The sequence below is a fragment of the Pieris rapae genome, chromosome 9 (assembly GCF_905147795.1).
Source record: "Pieris rapae chromosome 9, ilPieRapa1.1, whole genome shotgun sequence".
In the NCBI taxonomy this organism is placed as follows: domain Eukaryota; kingdom Metazoa; phylum Arthropoda; class Insecta; order Lepidoptera; family Pieridae; genus Pieris; species Pieris rapae.
Window position 1 is genome coordinate 7,232,097 of NC_059517.1, and position 17,019 is coordinate 7,249,115.

At 30.9% G+C, this 17,019-nt stretch overlaps 3 protein-coding genes and 1 non-coding gene across 7 annotated transcripts; 1 reads left to right on the forward strand and 3 right to left on the reverse strand.

The window, feature by feature from the left end:
• Positions 1-206: 206 nt before the first annotated feature.
• LOC111003710 lies at positions 207-9,761 on the reverse strand. 3 transcript variants are annotated; one of them, XM_022274368.2, is made up of 3 exons: positions 9,622-9,761; positions 3,871-5,153; positions 207-1,773 (listed from the first exon to the last, which is right to left on the reverse strand). In XM_022274368.2, the coding sequence occupies exons 2-3, from the start codon at positions 5,146-5,148 to the stop codon at positions 1,564-1,566; spliced, it is 1,488 nt and encodes a 495-aa protein (XP_022130060.2). In that variant the 5' UTR covers positions 5,149-5,153; positions 9,622-9,761; the 3' UTR covers positions 207-1,563. The 3 variants fall into 3 exon arrangements, with proteins under 3 accessions (XP_022130060.2, XP_045485580.1, XP_045485581.1); XM_045629624.1 differs by lacking the exon at positions 207-1,773 and having other exon boundaries at positions 3,002-5,153; XM_045629625.1 differs by lacking the exons at positions 207-1,773; positions 9,622-9,761 and adding an exon at positions 6,627-6,820 and having other exon boundaries at positions 3,002-5,153.
• A 2,056-nt stretch (positions 9,762-11,817) lies between these two features.
• On the forward strand, positions 11,818-11,889 carry Trnap-agg. The gene has a single exon. It is a non-coding gene; the product is annotated as a tRNA-Pro (tRNA).
• Positions 11,890-12,065: 176 nt separating this feature from the next.
• LOC111003705 lies at positions 12,066-13,322 on the reverse strand. Its single transcript, XM_022274361.2, has 2 exons — positions 13,107-13,322; positions 12,066-12,992 (listed from the first exon to the last, which is right to left on the reverse strand). The coding sequence occupies exon 2, from the start codon at positions 12,972-12,974 to the stop codon at positions 12,087-12,089; it is 888 nt and encodes a 295-aa protein (XP_022130053.1). The 5' UTR covers positions 12,975-12,992; positions 13,107-13,322; the 3' UTR covers positions 12,066-12,086.
• A 643-nt stretch (positions 13,323-13,965) lies between these two features.
• LOC111003688 lies at positions 13,966-15,759 on the reverse strand. 2 transcript variants are annotated; one of them, XM_022274339.2, is made up of 2 exons: positions 15,584-15,759; positions 13,966-14,820 (listed from the first exon to the last, which is right to left on the reverse strand). In XM_022274339.2, the coding sequence occupies exon 2, from the start codon at positions 14,813-14,815 to the stop codon at positions 13,994-13,996; it is 822 nt and encodes a 273-aa protein (XP_022130031.2). In that variant the 5' UTR covers positions 14,816-14,820; positions 15,584-15,759; the 3' UTR covers positions 13,966-13,993. The 2 variants fall into 2 exon arrangements, with proteins under 2 accessions (XP_022130031.2, XP_022130030.2); XM_022274338.2 differs by having other exon boundaries at positions 15,588-15,757.
• Between the last annotated feature and the right edge of the window lie 1,260 nt (positions 15,760-17,019).

A 17,019-nucleotide genomic window follows, 5' to 3' on the forward strand; every position in this document is an offset into this window, starting at 1 on the left:
ATGTCAAAACAGCACAATATGCTTATAAACGACGAAACTGAATTGAATGAATTCAATCAATCAAATCAAAATCAAAATTTATTTAATCAGTTTAGATGCGACTTAAGGCATGCTTATGAATGTCAAAAACGTTTACAAAATTCGCGAAAGAACAAAACTACGCCGAATTTAAAAAATAAAATAAAATACAGTAATTGACACTTTTATTACATAAATTTCATACTATATTATAATTTACTGCACAAGTAATTTCATCACATACAAATATTGCACACACCCAATAATTAAAGTACTCATAACTTTATATAGTTAAGTGATACCTTAAAATCATAATCTTAATTTAATAACTTACATTAGAACTAATAGATTACATATAATAACATTTTATTTGTCAATCAATCAAACATTTTATTATTACCTACGGCCTGTGAAAGACGAGTTGTAATAAACAATACAAACCGAGTGAAATGATATTTATGTATGGTCCTTCTCATGTATAAGGTGTTACTTTGTGTGTGTCAATTTAACGCTACTATAAAAATTAGTGTGTTAAATAAATATAGACAAATAACCGCCACACTCAATGCTGTGTTATATGACTTAAATAGGTATATATACTTAACCTAAAAAAGTTTATTGTAATGGTACTTCTACATTGTATTATAATCAAAGATGCTTATGACCTATTCACCATTGCATCATTATGACAGCCAAAAACTTTCGCTTTTGACAAGTAACTTTTAAGCAGAGTATAGTTATTATTACTTCGTGTTTATGTAATACGGGAAGCAAGATAATGTCAGTCTTCGAAAATTAGATTTTATAAGGCCTTTACCACATTGACAGTTTGACTGTTATCATCCATATCCGTAAGATAATTTTTAGATTTCAAAAAGGAATACTAGTATATTAATGAAAAAGTTTTGTTAGTCAAAGCCCAGTTAAAACAATCCCACAAAGCGTTGATCCACCACTTCCAAAAGGGCAAAATACAGATATGAAGAATTTTAGAGTTCAAATAAATTTGAGACGACAAGAAATATAATACATTATATGATCATAATATGACATTGCCAATGAAGAAACATACTAATATTGGCAATACTAACAATAATTTCATGTATGCACGAATTTGTCAATATACATACAGCCTTAAAATGACAGCTTTCTACAGTTTTCTCATTTGGCGGGAAACTTTGGCGCATATATATTTTGGCGTCTAAGGTTTGTTGCCATTTTTGTGGTGTAGTTCGTTTAGAATTAGTTTTAAATAATAAAGAAGATTAACTATGAAAAAGAAACTTAACGTCCTTATTTTGGTGTAATTTTGTCACTATTATAATATGTATATATTGCATTTTATTTAAAAATAAATATTGTTCTAGATATAAGCCTAAATAAATAAAGTGTTGTATTGCGTTTGATTTTTATCTCCCTTACGTCCTTTCCTTTATCAATGACGTTTATCTGCACCTCTGACGAATATCTATGCGATTTCTCACGACTAGACAATGACTTGTTGTTTGAGTCAAATTAATATTAAGTAGAAAAAAATCCCGTGACTTAGCTTGCCAAGTGATCGTAACTTATGTCTGCGTGGTATCCGCTGGGTCCCGCGGAGTACTGCACATTTTGCATTCTTCCATCGGGAAGCAATACATGATAATGCCCACTGGTTTTCTCGCCTGCCTTTGCTTCGTATTGGCCGAAATAATTGCCACTTGCTGGGTCTCTTACCCTATAACCAAACTCGTAGTTCGCTGCGTATTGTAACTGCAATTAAAATGATTAAATCATAGGTAAATGTATAAAGAAAATTGATAATAGGCGAATAGGAGGAAGCTGCAATGATTACGATGTTCCGTTGATTTGCTAATTAAAAATTATTGTAAGCTTATATTTCAATTGGTGTTTTATTATATGTGTAGTAATTGACCTAAATTCAATATTAATAAATATATAATAGTTTAATAAAAAATCTCGAATATGAATTAAAAAAAAATAGATACAACCAAAGACAATTAAAAGTGAAACCGAGTAGAATTATTCTTAATTATCTTTAGTCTGTTATTTTGATACAACTTTAAAGAATATTTTCTATTTTTAGGGAAATTAATGTGCGCTGCTCAACAAGTATACATCAATACAAAAATCCTACTGAATAATTAAAATCCACCTGACCTTAGCATATTAGATTGGCATCATGTCTTTGTTTATTTTTCGCAACTTAATCATATTTTTTCACACAGTTTATAATGTCTTTGTTTCTGCTAGTATCACACATTAAAAGAAAATACAGTGTTAACGTGTTTAATTATCTTAGTTATACAATGTTATAATAATTATCCTACGTAATTAGTAAATTATAAGACTGTTCCGACGTTTCAGATCTTTATGATATTTATATTACAGTATCATTAAAATATCTCAATAATAAATAAAGATCATACAAAAGACAACTAGCAAAGATAATATTTGGCTGTCATAAATTATTTTAGTTTGCATAGTTTGCATTAGTGCCTAGCAAAGTAGTATTAGAACTACATTGCTAGTGCTTGTGCAAATTTTTAATTTCATTTGGCTTCTTCGATTTCTAATACTTATGATAAAACTTGTACATAAAAAATGTAATACAATTGTATCGTTTAAAACTGTTTCAAGAAAATATATCACTTATTAATGTTACATAATTAATTATCTATCTTTTTGACATAAATTAATTTCATAAATAATATTTGAATTTTAGTTCGTAACCTAACTATTAAAAAATCCTCTCGCGTTTAAAGTTACTTTCATAAATACTATTACCGTAATTATAATTATAAGTGTCATGCGTACCAATGTCTTCTACACATAAACCTTTATGGTCTTTAATGACATTATTACTAAATATTTTTATGTTTATTCATATCATATTAATAAAAAAGATTTGTAGTGCAAATAATAATTTAATATTTATACAAAATCTAATTAAAACGCTTCAACTATATAGTCATTCAATATATCTTAATATAGTCATACAATACTTTATGCTCAGGAATAATTAATATCACCATTTTTGTCTGTTGTAAGCAACATTTTTTAGAATATTAACAGGCTTTCATGATTAATTTTCAATTCTTATACTAATTTCAACTTGTGTAGTTTGTGTAATTTATTTCTAACGTTTCTTTGTTTGTAAGGATACCGTTTTCTAAATTTCCGGCGATAGTGCATTTTCTTTTTATCTTTAGAAACTTGATATACATCTAAATGTTCAATATTAAGGTTTGGCTGGCCAATTAATTGTCTTAATTGCGACTGTGTCAACATATAAACCGGCTCCAACACATTTGGTACTAGCGAATTGACTGGTGATATGTAGGGAGACGGATTGAATGTCTGTGGTTCATACAGAGAGGGGACTCCGTAAGATGTAGTTGGAGGAAGGCCATACACAGGACCGGGGCTTGGGCGTCTAAATTCTCCATATCTATGGGAAAAGCTTCCCTTTATGCCACTTGGGTAAGAGACATGAGTATTTTGCAGTGGCTGTTCTGCTAGGCTGATAGGCCTTGGTTCATCATGCTCGTTATCAAAATCTTCATAATAATCATCATCACCATAAAAGGATTCATATTTTGGAGTAGGACGGCGTTTCGGCGTCTCGTCGTAATCGTAGTCTGACGCTTCACCGATTTGGAAGTCAGGTGTTAGAAAAATATCAAAATCATTACGTTTTTTGTGAAATGGACGTCGCAAAGATTCAGCAACAGGGTTGTCAGTGGTATTTGAAGGAGTTTGTGTTTCAGTTATTGTTTCATTAGTTACAGGTAGAAGGAAAGGTTCAGTGTCCAGTTCAGATCGTTTAAACCTTAATTTATTACTTACATTTTCATCGCCATATGCTGATACACCGGTACCATCTTCCGCTAAATGTTGAATACCGTCAGGGTAATTAATATAACTTTCACCAATATTTTCATGAATACTATCTTCTTGATTAAGAGTTAATCCTTCATTGATCTTGTTGGGGTTTATAGCGCTACCAATAGTTTGACTAGCTACTTCTATTTTGTAATAACTGTTAGTGACCATTGATAGAGGTGCTACAGTAGTTACTTGAGGTATCACAAAGGTATTTTGGTATGGCTTAGGGTTTTCAATGTCATCAATTTCTTCTGTAATAGGAGTATGATCTCTTACACTATAAGCACTTGCATATGTGCTTGGAATCTGTTCAAATGCACCATTGTAACTTTTTGGATTTTGGTGCTCAGAAGGATCTTTTAATGGATATTGAAAGTTATCTAGAGTTTGGTCTGCATTAAGCAAAGTTTGAAATTCAGTTAATTGATCGCTAGGTTCTTTTCTAAGTATCGACTCTAGTGCATTTATTTCTTTTACAGGATGATAGGCTTTTGGAAGATATTTACTTGAGCTAGAAATAGCTGTTGTATAAAGGTTACTCGATTCTTTATTTTGTTCTTTTGTTATGCCAGCATTCCCATTTGATTTTATAGTTACACCTTGATCCGAACCGGTTGCTGTTAAATAAGCTAGTGGAAGTTTTGATTGTAAGTATTGTTCATATTCTACAGAGCCATATGATCTATGGTTTCTACTTCTCTCATTAACACCCCTAGTTCGTTTTTCTGGCTCTACGCTTATTGTCCTGCTTTTAAATTCTTGTTTCTGAATTCCACTTCTATCACGATTCCTCGTTCTTTGCCTATTTTGTATAGGCCTATTTCTAATTTGATGGCTTATTGCTGGGGTTGTTGTTTCTACGTCTTGTACTGTAGCTTGTTGTTCTTCTAAGGCTTGTTGATGACTTTCTTGTGATTCATGATAAGCTTTCATATAGCTATCTATTAGTGGTGGACCTTGAGTTAGTCTTTGAAGTTGTGCTTTATGTTGCCGTATTCTTTCTGCGTTGAACATGGCTTGCTGGTTGCTAGCATGTAGTCTTGCGTTTTGCGCAGAATTACCAGCTAATGGATTGCCATAAGGAAGAGTATCAGGGGCGCTAGACAATCGTATGTCATCCATTCGGGCTTGTTCATGTATTACTTCGTAGACAGGTCTGGCATTATTTTTAGCCGGCGTAGCAATTTGTAATGTGAATAAAATCAAGGCTGTGACCAAATTGCCTCGTGAATGCGCCATTGTATCTGTAAATAAAGAATAATTAAGTAAAGATTTGAAGTGGAAGTTTAAGTCATAAAGTCTTGATTCTAATTGTGTAGAATTACACATTACAAGAATTATAATGTGAATTAATTGTTAAAGGATTTTACTATGTAATAATATCGTGACTTTTAGTGGTAAATTTATTGAGTTTTAAACAGGTGGAAATAGAAGGAAACAAAATATAACTAAAATATATATATATATATATATAATAAATAACAAAAATACATAAATTTTGTTAGAAAAGCCTACAGTTAAGACAATTATTCAATTATATTATGCATATATTAATTTAGGTTATACTAAATAATAAATATAAACAAAAAAGAAAGTTTTTATGGTTTCATTATTACTTATTCAGTTATAAAGGAAATAAACCATTATAATTGTATAGATATTATGTATGTATTTTGTAAGGTATTGCAAATAATATATTGTTCAAACTTTCTCTATGCATGTGCCGAAGTTGTGGGTCAGGTTAAAGATTATGTCATGATTTTTTATTATCTTCTAAACTCATAAACGCAAAGTAATGCTTACGTTACTCTGAATTACTTTCTTAGAAACCGGTAGTTTCAATATAATGCGTAATATTTTTAATAAAATTTTTAAAATGAACTCGAGATTTTACGAAGATACTTCAACTGTAATGAACAAGAGATTCGGTAATTTTCACTTTATCCCGGAAAACGTCAGAGAAAAACTTGATAATTAATATTCAATTAAAATCAAGTTTAACATGAAACTAATAAGAAACTCATGGGTAGGTTTTTGCCATCCCACACTCGGTACTTTCACCGTCCATATTAAACAAGTTTTAGGACCGTGATTTAGACATTAAGGATATCCTAGTTCTGTTTTATGGTTGTACCAAAGTATATAAAGAACGGATGTTTGCTAATTCCGTAATATGTCAATGGATTCATTCATCACCTTTCTGGGTTAAAGTTTACAATTCAATACCTAACATAACCTAACCTAACCAAACTAGATAATAATTCGTTTTTTGGATGCTTAGATTCGTACATACTCAGTATGATCAAATTCAAGGTATTGAATTGTAAACCCAACCCCCTTTCTGTTATATATGTATTGCTTCAAAATGTTTAGTATGAGCCTATAAAAAAAAATTAAAACCGGGACTTGTAAGTAGGATTCATAGAGGTTTTTCAAATTTACGTACACACTTTAAGCTCTAATCTGTAAAAGTCTTTCATGTGATTGACAAACGGTTATGAAACCACTTGAGAAAATATACGGAATTGTCAATGGAAGGATAAAACACGGTTATACATACTTTAACATTTTAGTAATTCATATAAGTATTTTATTTACATCAATTATTATAATGAAGGTGATACGAAAAACAAATATAGATCGCTAATAAGAATATGATGTCCTATTTAGTCATTAGATGCCTTTCATTCTTGCGTTAATTATTTTTCAAATCTTACCTGATTTGTAACGAAAAAAGCCATAAACGTGTGATAATACACACAATGTTGTCGGTAATAAAAGGTTCTCACCAACTTTCTGTTTTAACCGATCACTGATAGTGCCTTATCGGATGAGAAATTGTTAACGAATTCAAAGTATTAATAAGATAGTTATTCAAATCATGAAAACGTATTCAAACACTTGTATACAATTAGTAACATAGATTCATTAAAAACTTTAGAATATGAAAGAGAATATAACTTAAAATAACTATAGAAAAAATAACTAATAGAGCGGTTGACACCTAGTGTATGCACAAAGCCATAAATGGCGATGTCAGTGATAAAAAGTTGTATCATCGTGTCATCGTTTCAACGTATCATTTGAGTAAGTCCCGATAATAGTGCTGGTACCGACGAAGTGGGCGCTAATCTGTTTGATATTTTTAAAACAGTCAAGTAAGCCAAAAAAAGTATCCATTACACAATCATTTAAGTTAAAAAAATAAAATTGTATGGAAATCCACTTTAAAGTTGTGATACACAACTAAATTTGTAATAATGACATGGTAATTAAATATATTATATTGAATGAATGCTAACGTAAAGAAAATGAGAATTTAAGTTTTAACATTTCATCGCATTTATATTTATACTGGCAATTCCGCTATCAACGTTTCATAGTAAGGAATTCTGTGAAATATCAAGTACCATACATCACATGGATATTTAAAATGCTTTTAAAGCAAGTTGATCTTTGCAATCGCTTTCCCAACTAAATTGCGATAAAATAAATATTTTATATCCATATATCGATTACCTAAAGCCGGGGCCCACAGTGTGTATAGAGACTTCAGAGAAAAAACTGTTTGAAATTCCGCTTAGTAATCACTAATAAACAACTTATTTTGATAAAAAAAATTACATTTGTAAAATACTAAAACAATCTACTTGAAATTTTTTCAATTGTTCAATTCAATTTTAGTTTCAATATAAATTATTGATTTAAAAACTCGACTTATTTTTTTATTTACCTTAGAAAATAAATGACGGCCTGAGGCCTTCAGAACTCTTAGGGCCTATTTCACAATGTATGGATAAAGTGCCAAATAGCTATGCAACACTCACACAATCCATACATTGTGAAACAGGCCCTTAATTTATTCGAAAGATAAAAGTTCCAAATAAGATAATTCGCGTTTCATGACGAATAGCGCTATCTGACAGTCGTGAAACGCAAAAATACTGTTCATCCTACCAATAAGTAATAAATAGCTTACTTATCCAGACATTGTGAAACAGACCCTTAAGCTCGTGGACAAGGTATTGCATTGAGCAAAACCATTTATAAACATTTTTATGTGTTTTGTGCTTAGTAACTCTACTAAATAAATATATTAAAAAATAATTAAAAATAATAAATAAACAAGACAAAGTTCTTCAATTAACGTAGCTTGGTCGTTATAAACTGTAGCTTATAATACGAGTATATAATAAGCTGGCTTGTTTATACCGAATTGACCAACAAACACTTACTATTCATACTACCCGTTAGTTAAATATTGGAATGCATAATTATAAAACATGTCACGCACGAAATCTCGGCTCTCGGCGTACTTCCTCGTAAGTTGGTTCCGATATTATGTAATGTATTAGGTAATTATGTATGGAGGTCAGAAGTTCGGTAATTTACCATTCATATAAGTTCTACACATAGGTATTTAGCCTTAATTTAAGTACAACTATTTGCAACTCGATTTACTACCTTTATTTAAATTGAAAAATTATGTATAAAAAACGCGTCGAATTGTAAATCTCCCCCAACAGCTGTTTTTTTAAGTTGGTTTATGGTTGAGGCTGACTCTGATTTGTTGTTTAATTTACATAAAATGTTGCATATTAATATATTAGGAACCAGGTCACGAATCACGAAGGAAAAGAATTTGCGTGCGTTATTTCGAAAAATAACTGTAAATACGCACATTACACAATTTATTTATTAAAATTTATTTATTTTATAGAGAATAACCATTTTTCGTTACATAACTTAATTGCATAAGTTTAGTTTCGCAAATTTTCTATATGTGTAGCTTTAGTTATAATATTTTAATTCATTAAAAATATCATTAACTAAATTCTGCGTGTGATATTTGATAACGGCATATATACTACGTAGGTATTACATTAAAATAAAAATAAAATAAAATAAAATACGTTTATTTTGGAACATAAGATCTTCTAGGTATCACTTATTCCACGTCAATCAATTCGAACTTGTAGGCATCCCTACACATCGGCAAAGACAGAGGGTGTAGGCATTCCGAAGAAAGAGGAGAAATTCCCATAACCCTCAAGGGGCAACATCAGTCTTTTAAGTCTTCTAACTGACCCGAAATAACTATTGCTTCGCCGGGAAATAGGACCAAGGACCGTGACATTTTGTTAGGCCACAGAGAAAGAGTCACGAAGGCAACAAAATATCAACTATCATAACAATGATTTTACAAATAAATTTCAACTTAGTATTGAGACTTAATAATTTTTATACATTCATTTAATATACTATTTAGAATGACATGAGGTAACCATCGACCAGTAAAGTTCACCGGTTAAAGTTTACGAACGAAAGTTGAACTCCTTGAGAGCTTGTGACAAAGGAGTTCATTATTATAAGTTAACCATACGATTCAAGTTTTATATCGATTATGGTTTTGCTAAAATTTAAGAAAATATTTACAAACAACTATTTACTTTTTTTTAAATATGTTTTTTTAAAATATTTATTGATATTGTTTCTTAGTAAGAACAAATAAATATATATTTTCTATGATATCATCTAATATACTAGATACTGTAATCATGGCACTTACTAAATTAGTTTTGTTTCATAAACACATAATAATAATATTTTAATTCTAAGTTTAATTTCTAATTTATCCTTACAGTTATATCTATATATACATTATTATTAGCATTTTTATTTTTTTTATTTAAACAATTAACCATAACTTACTTTTTTCTCAATCCAAATTCATGCAGAGATAGAATAAAAAAATTAATTAATTACTTCATTGACACACATTTCACAGATTACAAAATTATAATATTGGTCTGTGGATTAAAAACAATAATTCAAAATGGCGTCCGCGCGCCAAAACGTTCTCTTGTAACTGATTGATTGGAGAATCTGAGTTTCTTTAAATTCTGACTCCCACCATAAGTGGGGGCGTTCTACATAATTAGGGCCTATAAATATATTTTAAGACTTAACAAGGTTTATAAAGTAATAAGATTAGGCGTATTATTACTATATTACAGACACATATCCAAATCGTAAGATTTAAAAATATATTTTCCTTAAGTAAAATAAAACTTAATTTGTTATATTACATACATGGGTAACACTGAAAATGTTTAAAACTGGCCATTTAGAAACATTGCTAATGAAAACTCTTTTAACCTAATGTAGTAAATATATTGGATTCAATTGTCATTTGTTTTTGTGAATTGGCGGCAAATCTAAAACTCTTGTTACACGTTATGATGAACCTAATCACGAAAAAGATTCGATCAATGATTTATTATGACTATCGTTGTGGGCTTACACAACAACAAAGCTATGATAGGCTATTAGCATTTCTTAATGAAGCCCTATCGCGTGCCACTATTTACAATTGGTTTTACGAGTTTAAGCGTGGACGTAGCAATCTCATTGATGATCCGCGTCAGGGACGTCCTTTAACCGTGACTACTAAAGATAACATCAGTGCTGTGCGACGCATGATAGAGGAAGACAAGAGAGTGACCCATCAGCAGATACGGGCAAGCCTAGGCATTCGTATGAGTAAAGTTCAAAAAATAATACACGAACATTTAGGTGTCACGAAGCTTTGTACCAGATGGATTCCCCATACACATACCAACGACCAGAAACATCTTCGCATGGACTGGTGTCGCCAAATGTTAGATAAAGTCGACAGCGGTGACTTTAATCCTGTATTTGACATCGTAACATCGTGATGAAAGCTGGATATATTGCTACGAACCCGAAACCAAATGATAATTAGCTCAGTAGGTGATTCCTTTCGAGGATCGGCCAACTAAGGTAAAGAAAGTCAAGGAAAAAAGATGATTGCCTCATTCTTCGTTCGGTAAGGCAATTTGCGACGGTGCTTCAAGATGGAAGGACTACAGAAAGAAATACTACAGACTGGTATGTCAATCGCTTTTTGTCTGGTATCTTCAATCAATAATAATTTTGGAACCAACAAGCATCGCTAGAGAGGTGGGAGAGGGAGTGGGAGGTTGCAAGCAGCCGGATGGGATGTTGTTGATCCCTTGTAGGATGGGACGGGCTTTGGTATGGGATACTACTAGTGTGGACACGTTAGCTCCATGTCACCTCCCTCAGACAAGCAAAAAAGATGGGGCCTCAGAACAGCGAAAAATAATAAACGAGTATAAAGCATAAAAGGTGGTTTGCTTTGTGTACACTGCCACAGGAACCCAACTTTTTAAATTTGTTTTGGTATTCTATTTATTAATTTTTAATTATTTTTATGATTACTGTGTATGTAGGTTAAGAAAATTGTAAATAATGTTTAATCCAGAAATGCATCTTTGTGTGTAGCAAATTTTTATGAAGTACATAATATATAGTAAGTAAATTTAAGAGCCTTGAATTTCATACCTAAAATTAAATACGCCTTAACAATTTTGGTTTTTGGTTATTTAATGTTTTGCAGTACTTAAATGACAATGGAAAGCACGAAGTAAGTGAATATTAAAAATGTATATGTTTGTGCATTTAGGATGGATAACGTTTATTCTTACGCCACAGTAATGATTTTATACTGTTTGAACTATCTTTCAAGTTGAAGTAGATTCGATTAAAAATTTGTATTCACAAATGAATAGAGAACATGTTTTGTAAACAAATTAGTCTAACAATAGATTATGTCATGTGAACCGCTTGCCCTTAATTAGCTAATTACCGTTAACGCAACGTCGTCGATAAAATAGTATTTGGAATTTAGTTATCTAGAACGATGAGGTTATGTAATACTTATACCAGAGGGTGTCGCATACTTCTTAGGATTGAGGCAACAACGTGCTTATAAAAATTGAATAATATTTACATTAATAAAAAATATTTATGTGCTATATTTGTATTTAATTTTACTACTAAAATTTCGTTGAATTGCTAACCGGCTCGTTGGTCTAGGGGTATGATTTTCGCTTAGGGTGCGAGAGGTCCCGGGTTCAAATCCCGGACGAGCCCGGAAAATTATTTTACTTTTTTAAAATTTTATTTATTGATAAAGTACATTTTGTTGATAGATTTATTGAAGTATGTCTGACATTAAAGTTTGACCTTGAAAATTTTCGGGTTTAAAAATGTATGGATTAAAATAAAACGCTCTTTATGCCAAAGATTATTTATTAGCTTCGAAACATTGATTTATTTTAAATAAGTAGTTATATACTGGTCATAAAGTAGTCATCAGGAGGACATGGATCATTAGTATCTATAGGTTTGTATCTGTAGATCTTTCCTCTTGTGCCTATAATGATATTATTTTTGTTATCAAAAGCTAAACCTGTAATTTTGAAGCCCAACTGTCCTATCTTAACTGGTAAAATACTTCTAGTAAACAATCTAAATAAAGATCCCTTTACTGCTACAATGGCTTCGTCGTGGTTATTCAGTTTCAATATATATTTCAGCTCTCTAGAGAAACCTTTGTACTGTATGGGTTCATACAAGTCTATTGGGAAGAAATACAATCTGCCATCGACGTATTCATAAAAATCATTCCCTTTACTGTCTAATATAAAGTTGTAAGCTTTCGGGATCTTATCGTATCTTTTTACAGCGGCCGAACCATTAACAAATTTGAATATTTCATGATTATGACCGGTTGTAATATACATCTGATTATCTGTTTTGTCTATAAATATACTTCTGATGTCGTCATCACCGATTGGTCGTTCCACACTTATATCCGGTCTTGAATAGTCATAAGTAACTAAACCTTGATTCGTTCCTATATAAATTATATTGTTAGCCTCATCGATGCCAATACATTGTCCAATATAATCATCGGCCACTGGAAGCTCTTTGATTCCTAAAGATCCGTGTTTCAAAATGTGAATTCCTTTTGTGTAGTTCCGTTTATGAAGTAGGAAGAATATATTATCTGTTCTTGGATCTATGACCATTCCTGTGGGGTAGCCGTCAATGGCTGCAATAAGGTGACGTTTATAATATTCATTACCAATCTTGATCCTTTCACATTTTTCAGCATAAATTGAAGCCAACAAAGCGAGCAATACGATTGATAGTCCATATTTTAACAATTTCATGATGCAACATGTCAATCCCTGAAAAGAATTTGAAAACAAAAACATATTATTCGTCTAAAGTTCATTAACGGTATTTATTTAGTTAATTAATATTATCTTTAAATAAATTTGAATTAAAATATTAATCCTTACTGATCGCTTAAGCAGTGATCTGAGTTTGCAATTATGTGGACGACATCCGACTCTTTTAAAACAACCATTGTTATGTCACCGAACACCAGTTTGTAAATATCGTCTTGGGGATATAATATAGCGGGTGAATTATATAATTTTGTTTTAAAATGTAATGTTATAAGTAGATAATGGGTAGAAGTACATTCTTGTTAAACATTAAGACTAGTAATAAATTATTAAATAGATGAAACGACAAAATTAAACTATAGCCTTCTATTTTATTGGTTTTTATACTTTAAGTATATAAAGTATAAGCCAGGGGCAGTAATACCAAATCTTGACATATTTTAACAACTATTGTTATATAAGATTTCCTAAGGTACATTTCGAGGGAACTGATTTTTAAAATATAGCAGTTTAGTATGTTAATGTGAACATCATGTATAATAGGACCACTAGAAAAATAGTGATGTAATAGTTTTAAAACAATCAATCTATTCTTAGAAACAGAAAATGCTATAATAACATCTCAGTCTGCCGGGACCCTACGTTGCTGCAGTAATTAGGGGAGAAGAAGAATTAATAAAGGTAAAGCTTCAGTCTTTCATAATTGTACTTTTTTTTAAATTGAATATTTAAATTTCACTATCTATGTTAGGTTTATGCTATCTATGCTAGATAGCATACCTAAATTATAACCTCGTTAACGTTTACATTTTGTAAAAGACTTTATGATTTGGATTTTGTCAACTTTTAAGCGCCTGTATCAATTTTTAGGCAAAATAATGTTGCCTAATGTCGTCACTTGTTTTTTTTAAGTGAATATATATTTTTATATCACAATGAAATGAAAATATCATATGAAATAAAACTACGATTTTGAATCACAATGTGGTTGTATTTAATTATTGGCACATTTCATATTTGTAAATCACGTCAGTCGTTGATATGTAAAAGCTGTCACCGTTAAAAGCTATGCCAGACGGAATAAAGTCTAAATCCATCATTTTCTTAGGAATTATATTATCCGGCCTTAACCAATACAATCCATCGTTTGCTGCTAACACGACATCGCTGTCATCGTTAGTCGTAATCGCCCGAGCAGAGTTCTTTGGCATGCCCATGAATTCTATCGATTCTTGAAAACCTTTCAACAAAACTCTCACGTACTTAGAATCGCATTCATAGTAAATATTATCGTCACCATCTACTGCTAATATGTACGCACACGGGACATTTGCAACCCTTTCTTTTTCCTGACTTGTTAAGTTAAATTTAAAGACTTCGTTGTGAGGGTAGAACACCGCGTAGACATTATCTGAATGTCGTGGTTTAAACAGCTGGACAATGTCTTCATCTTTCATCGCTACAAAGTTGGCTCTACCCGTTTTGTTTAATACATGCAGTCCATCATCACTTGCAATGTATACTTTGTCATTATCGTAATCCACGGCTGCGGCTTGACCGTTGACATTTTCAATTTTTATTGGTTCACCATTTCTCAGAATGTATTGATCCATTTTAGTCTGTACATCATCGTTTTGTAGAGTATCTACGTCAATTAACGTGAAATATAGATCTTTTGTTAAAGAATTAAATTCAAGGTTTGTCGGTAAACCTTTTATGGTTAGTATTGCCGATCTAGAATAGTTCATTCGATGAAATTTATATGAGCAGTCGTTGGCTAGTGTTGTAGTGACGAACAGGAACATAAGTAGAGGCAGCATTTTTTCTGAAAAAAAAAAAGAGTTGTGTGTGTTATGACAACATTGTATCAATTATACTTTTATGGATAATTCTATTTGTTATTGTTGATGTTTTTCATTAGATTAAGTAGGTATACTTTTATCTCAGGTCAAATGTTATGCTGGAAAGTATGTTAATGGAGATAAACAACATAGTTTTATAATGTTTAACTAGTAATGGGAAGAATTGTCATTCTTTCGAAAAGAAATGCTGCCAGCAGTTTGACCTCAAAATTGTGGTCCTGAGAACTCAGATATGGAACGGGGACCAAATTTTTTTAACTATTTTTATATTAAATATAGTGGTTTAGTGTTATTTTATAAAATATGAGTTTTTAATAAAAAATAACTATATTATTATTGATATAAAATAAACATGAGTGAGTTTTAGAGGATTTTTTATAAATAATACATGTATTTATTAGACAATGACAAGACCATAATTAATTTATCAAATAATAATTATTTGACAGTAAAAATTTTATAAAAATTTATAGATTATTACAATTATTATGCCCATATATATATAAAATAGTCCTGCAAAGGTACAGCTAATACAATTAGCTTTTTAGTGAATACAGTGTGTTAAAATAATATGCTTAAACCGCATTTTTAGTTGGAAATTAATTTTTAATACATTTTTAAGTAGTCTGATAGAGAAATTACGAAAATTCTAATGATATTGCATACACAATAATGACAGGGATATTAGAATTTATCTAGTTGCATATTTATTTAATTTTAAAGTACTTACTTGTTTAGTAGGACACAAACACCAATCACAGGACCACAATTTACACTGATATCGTAACGATTTTGCTGTCACAGGCTAACGTAGTTCAATGCACTACAAAATGAGGTCGATCTAAAAAAATTCGCGCAAAATACGAACAATTTATCGTTAGTCAATACATTTACACTTTTGAAATAAGATTAATATTGCAAGTTCAATATATCTAGTTTTATAGGAAGGAAGGAAATGCGAAAGACTATTTCCACTATACTACGAGAAAAATATAATTTCCTTTTAAAACATGGATAAAGTTAGAGGAAGAATAAAAGAGATCTAAATGTTCAACTAATTATCTCGATTTTTGTTTCTGCAGAATTTTAAGCTACTTAATGTAGCTTAGTAATTATACTAAGCTACATTATGTACATACGTGTAGCATTTAAAATTGGTATTCACACCTCTGATACCCTATATCATCATCCCATCTTAGCACATTATTGTCCCCTTTAGGGTAAGTCACCATTGTGCTCTATTTGTCAGCTGAATGTTGTGTTAAGCGGATATTTCCATTTAAATAATCAAGTTTTATTGAACCTTGCTATGTATTTCTAAGTACATGCTGATCCACTTAAGCCGATTTCTTTACAAACCGCTGCACAACAAACTTAACTTGTACAATATAAGATGACTTTTAATCGCCAAAAGTGGGTTCTTTAAAAAACTTCTACTCCTTTGAATTCTAAATTTTAGGATCTTAATAGATGTTAAATTTCATAAAGCTGATCTAGCCAAATATAGCTTTGCCAATTGAAAATAGTCTCCAAGACATAATACATAATAGATACTATATGCCTAATGCTTTATACAATCCGGTGAAATGGTCGCTTTACAATGAAAACCATGTAGGAACTAATTCTCTTCACGCATAAATGGATGTGCGTGTCGTATTCCTAGGTTTATTTTACGATTATATAACATCATTTCAATTTCAAATAAGATATTCAATATTTATTATACAAATGACATATAAAGAGACTATCATACTTTCTTATAACATAGGTGTATAAACGTGTACCGTAGTACTATTTAAATTATAAGAATAAAAGTAAATAATTTTGTAAATATTGTATATGATTTTAATTTGTATTCCTATGTGGTAAATATGTTGAGATAAGTAAGAGAACAGAACTAAGGATCTATTTTTACACTATTTAACATTTTTATCCATTATAATTAATTAAGGGGGTGTTAGTGGTCAGTGTTCTGCATAAGTTTTTTCGTCATGCATTTCAACTCGTTTCACAATCTTCTCATTAGAGGCCCTCTGGAGCCCGCTTTTACGAAGCATGCGACGATAGCACCACATCTCAAATGCTTCTAAGCGCCTTTTCATTTAATTATGTCAATTGTATTATATTTCTGTATGAAATGCCTGGGCTTTACAGTTCATATG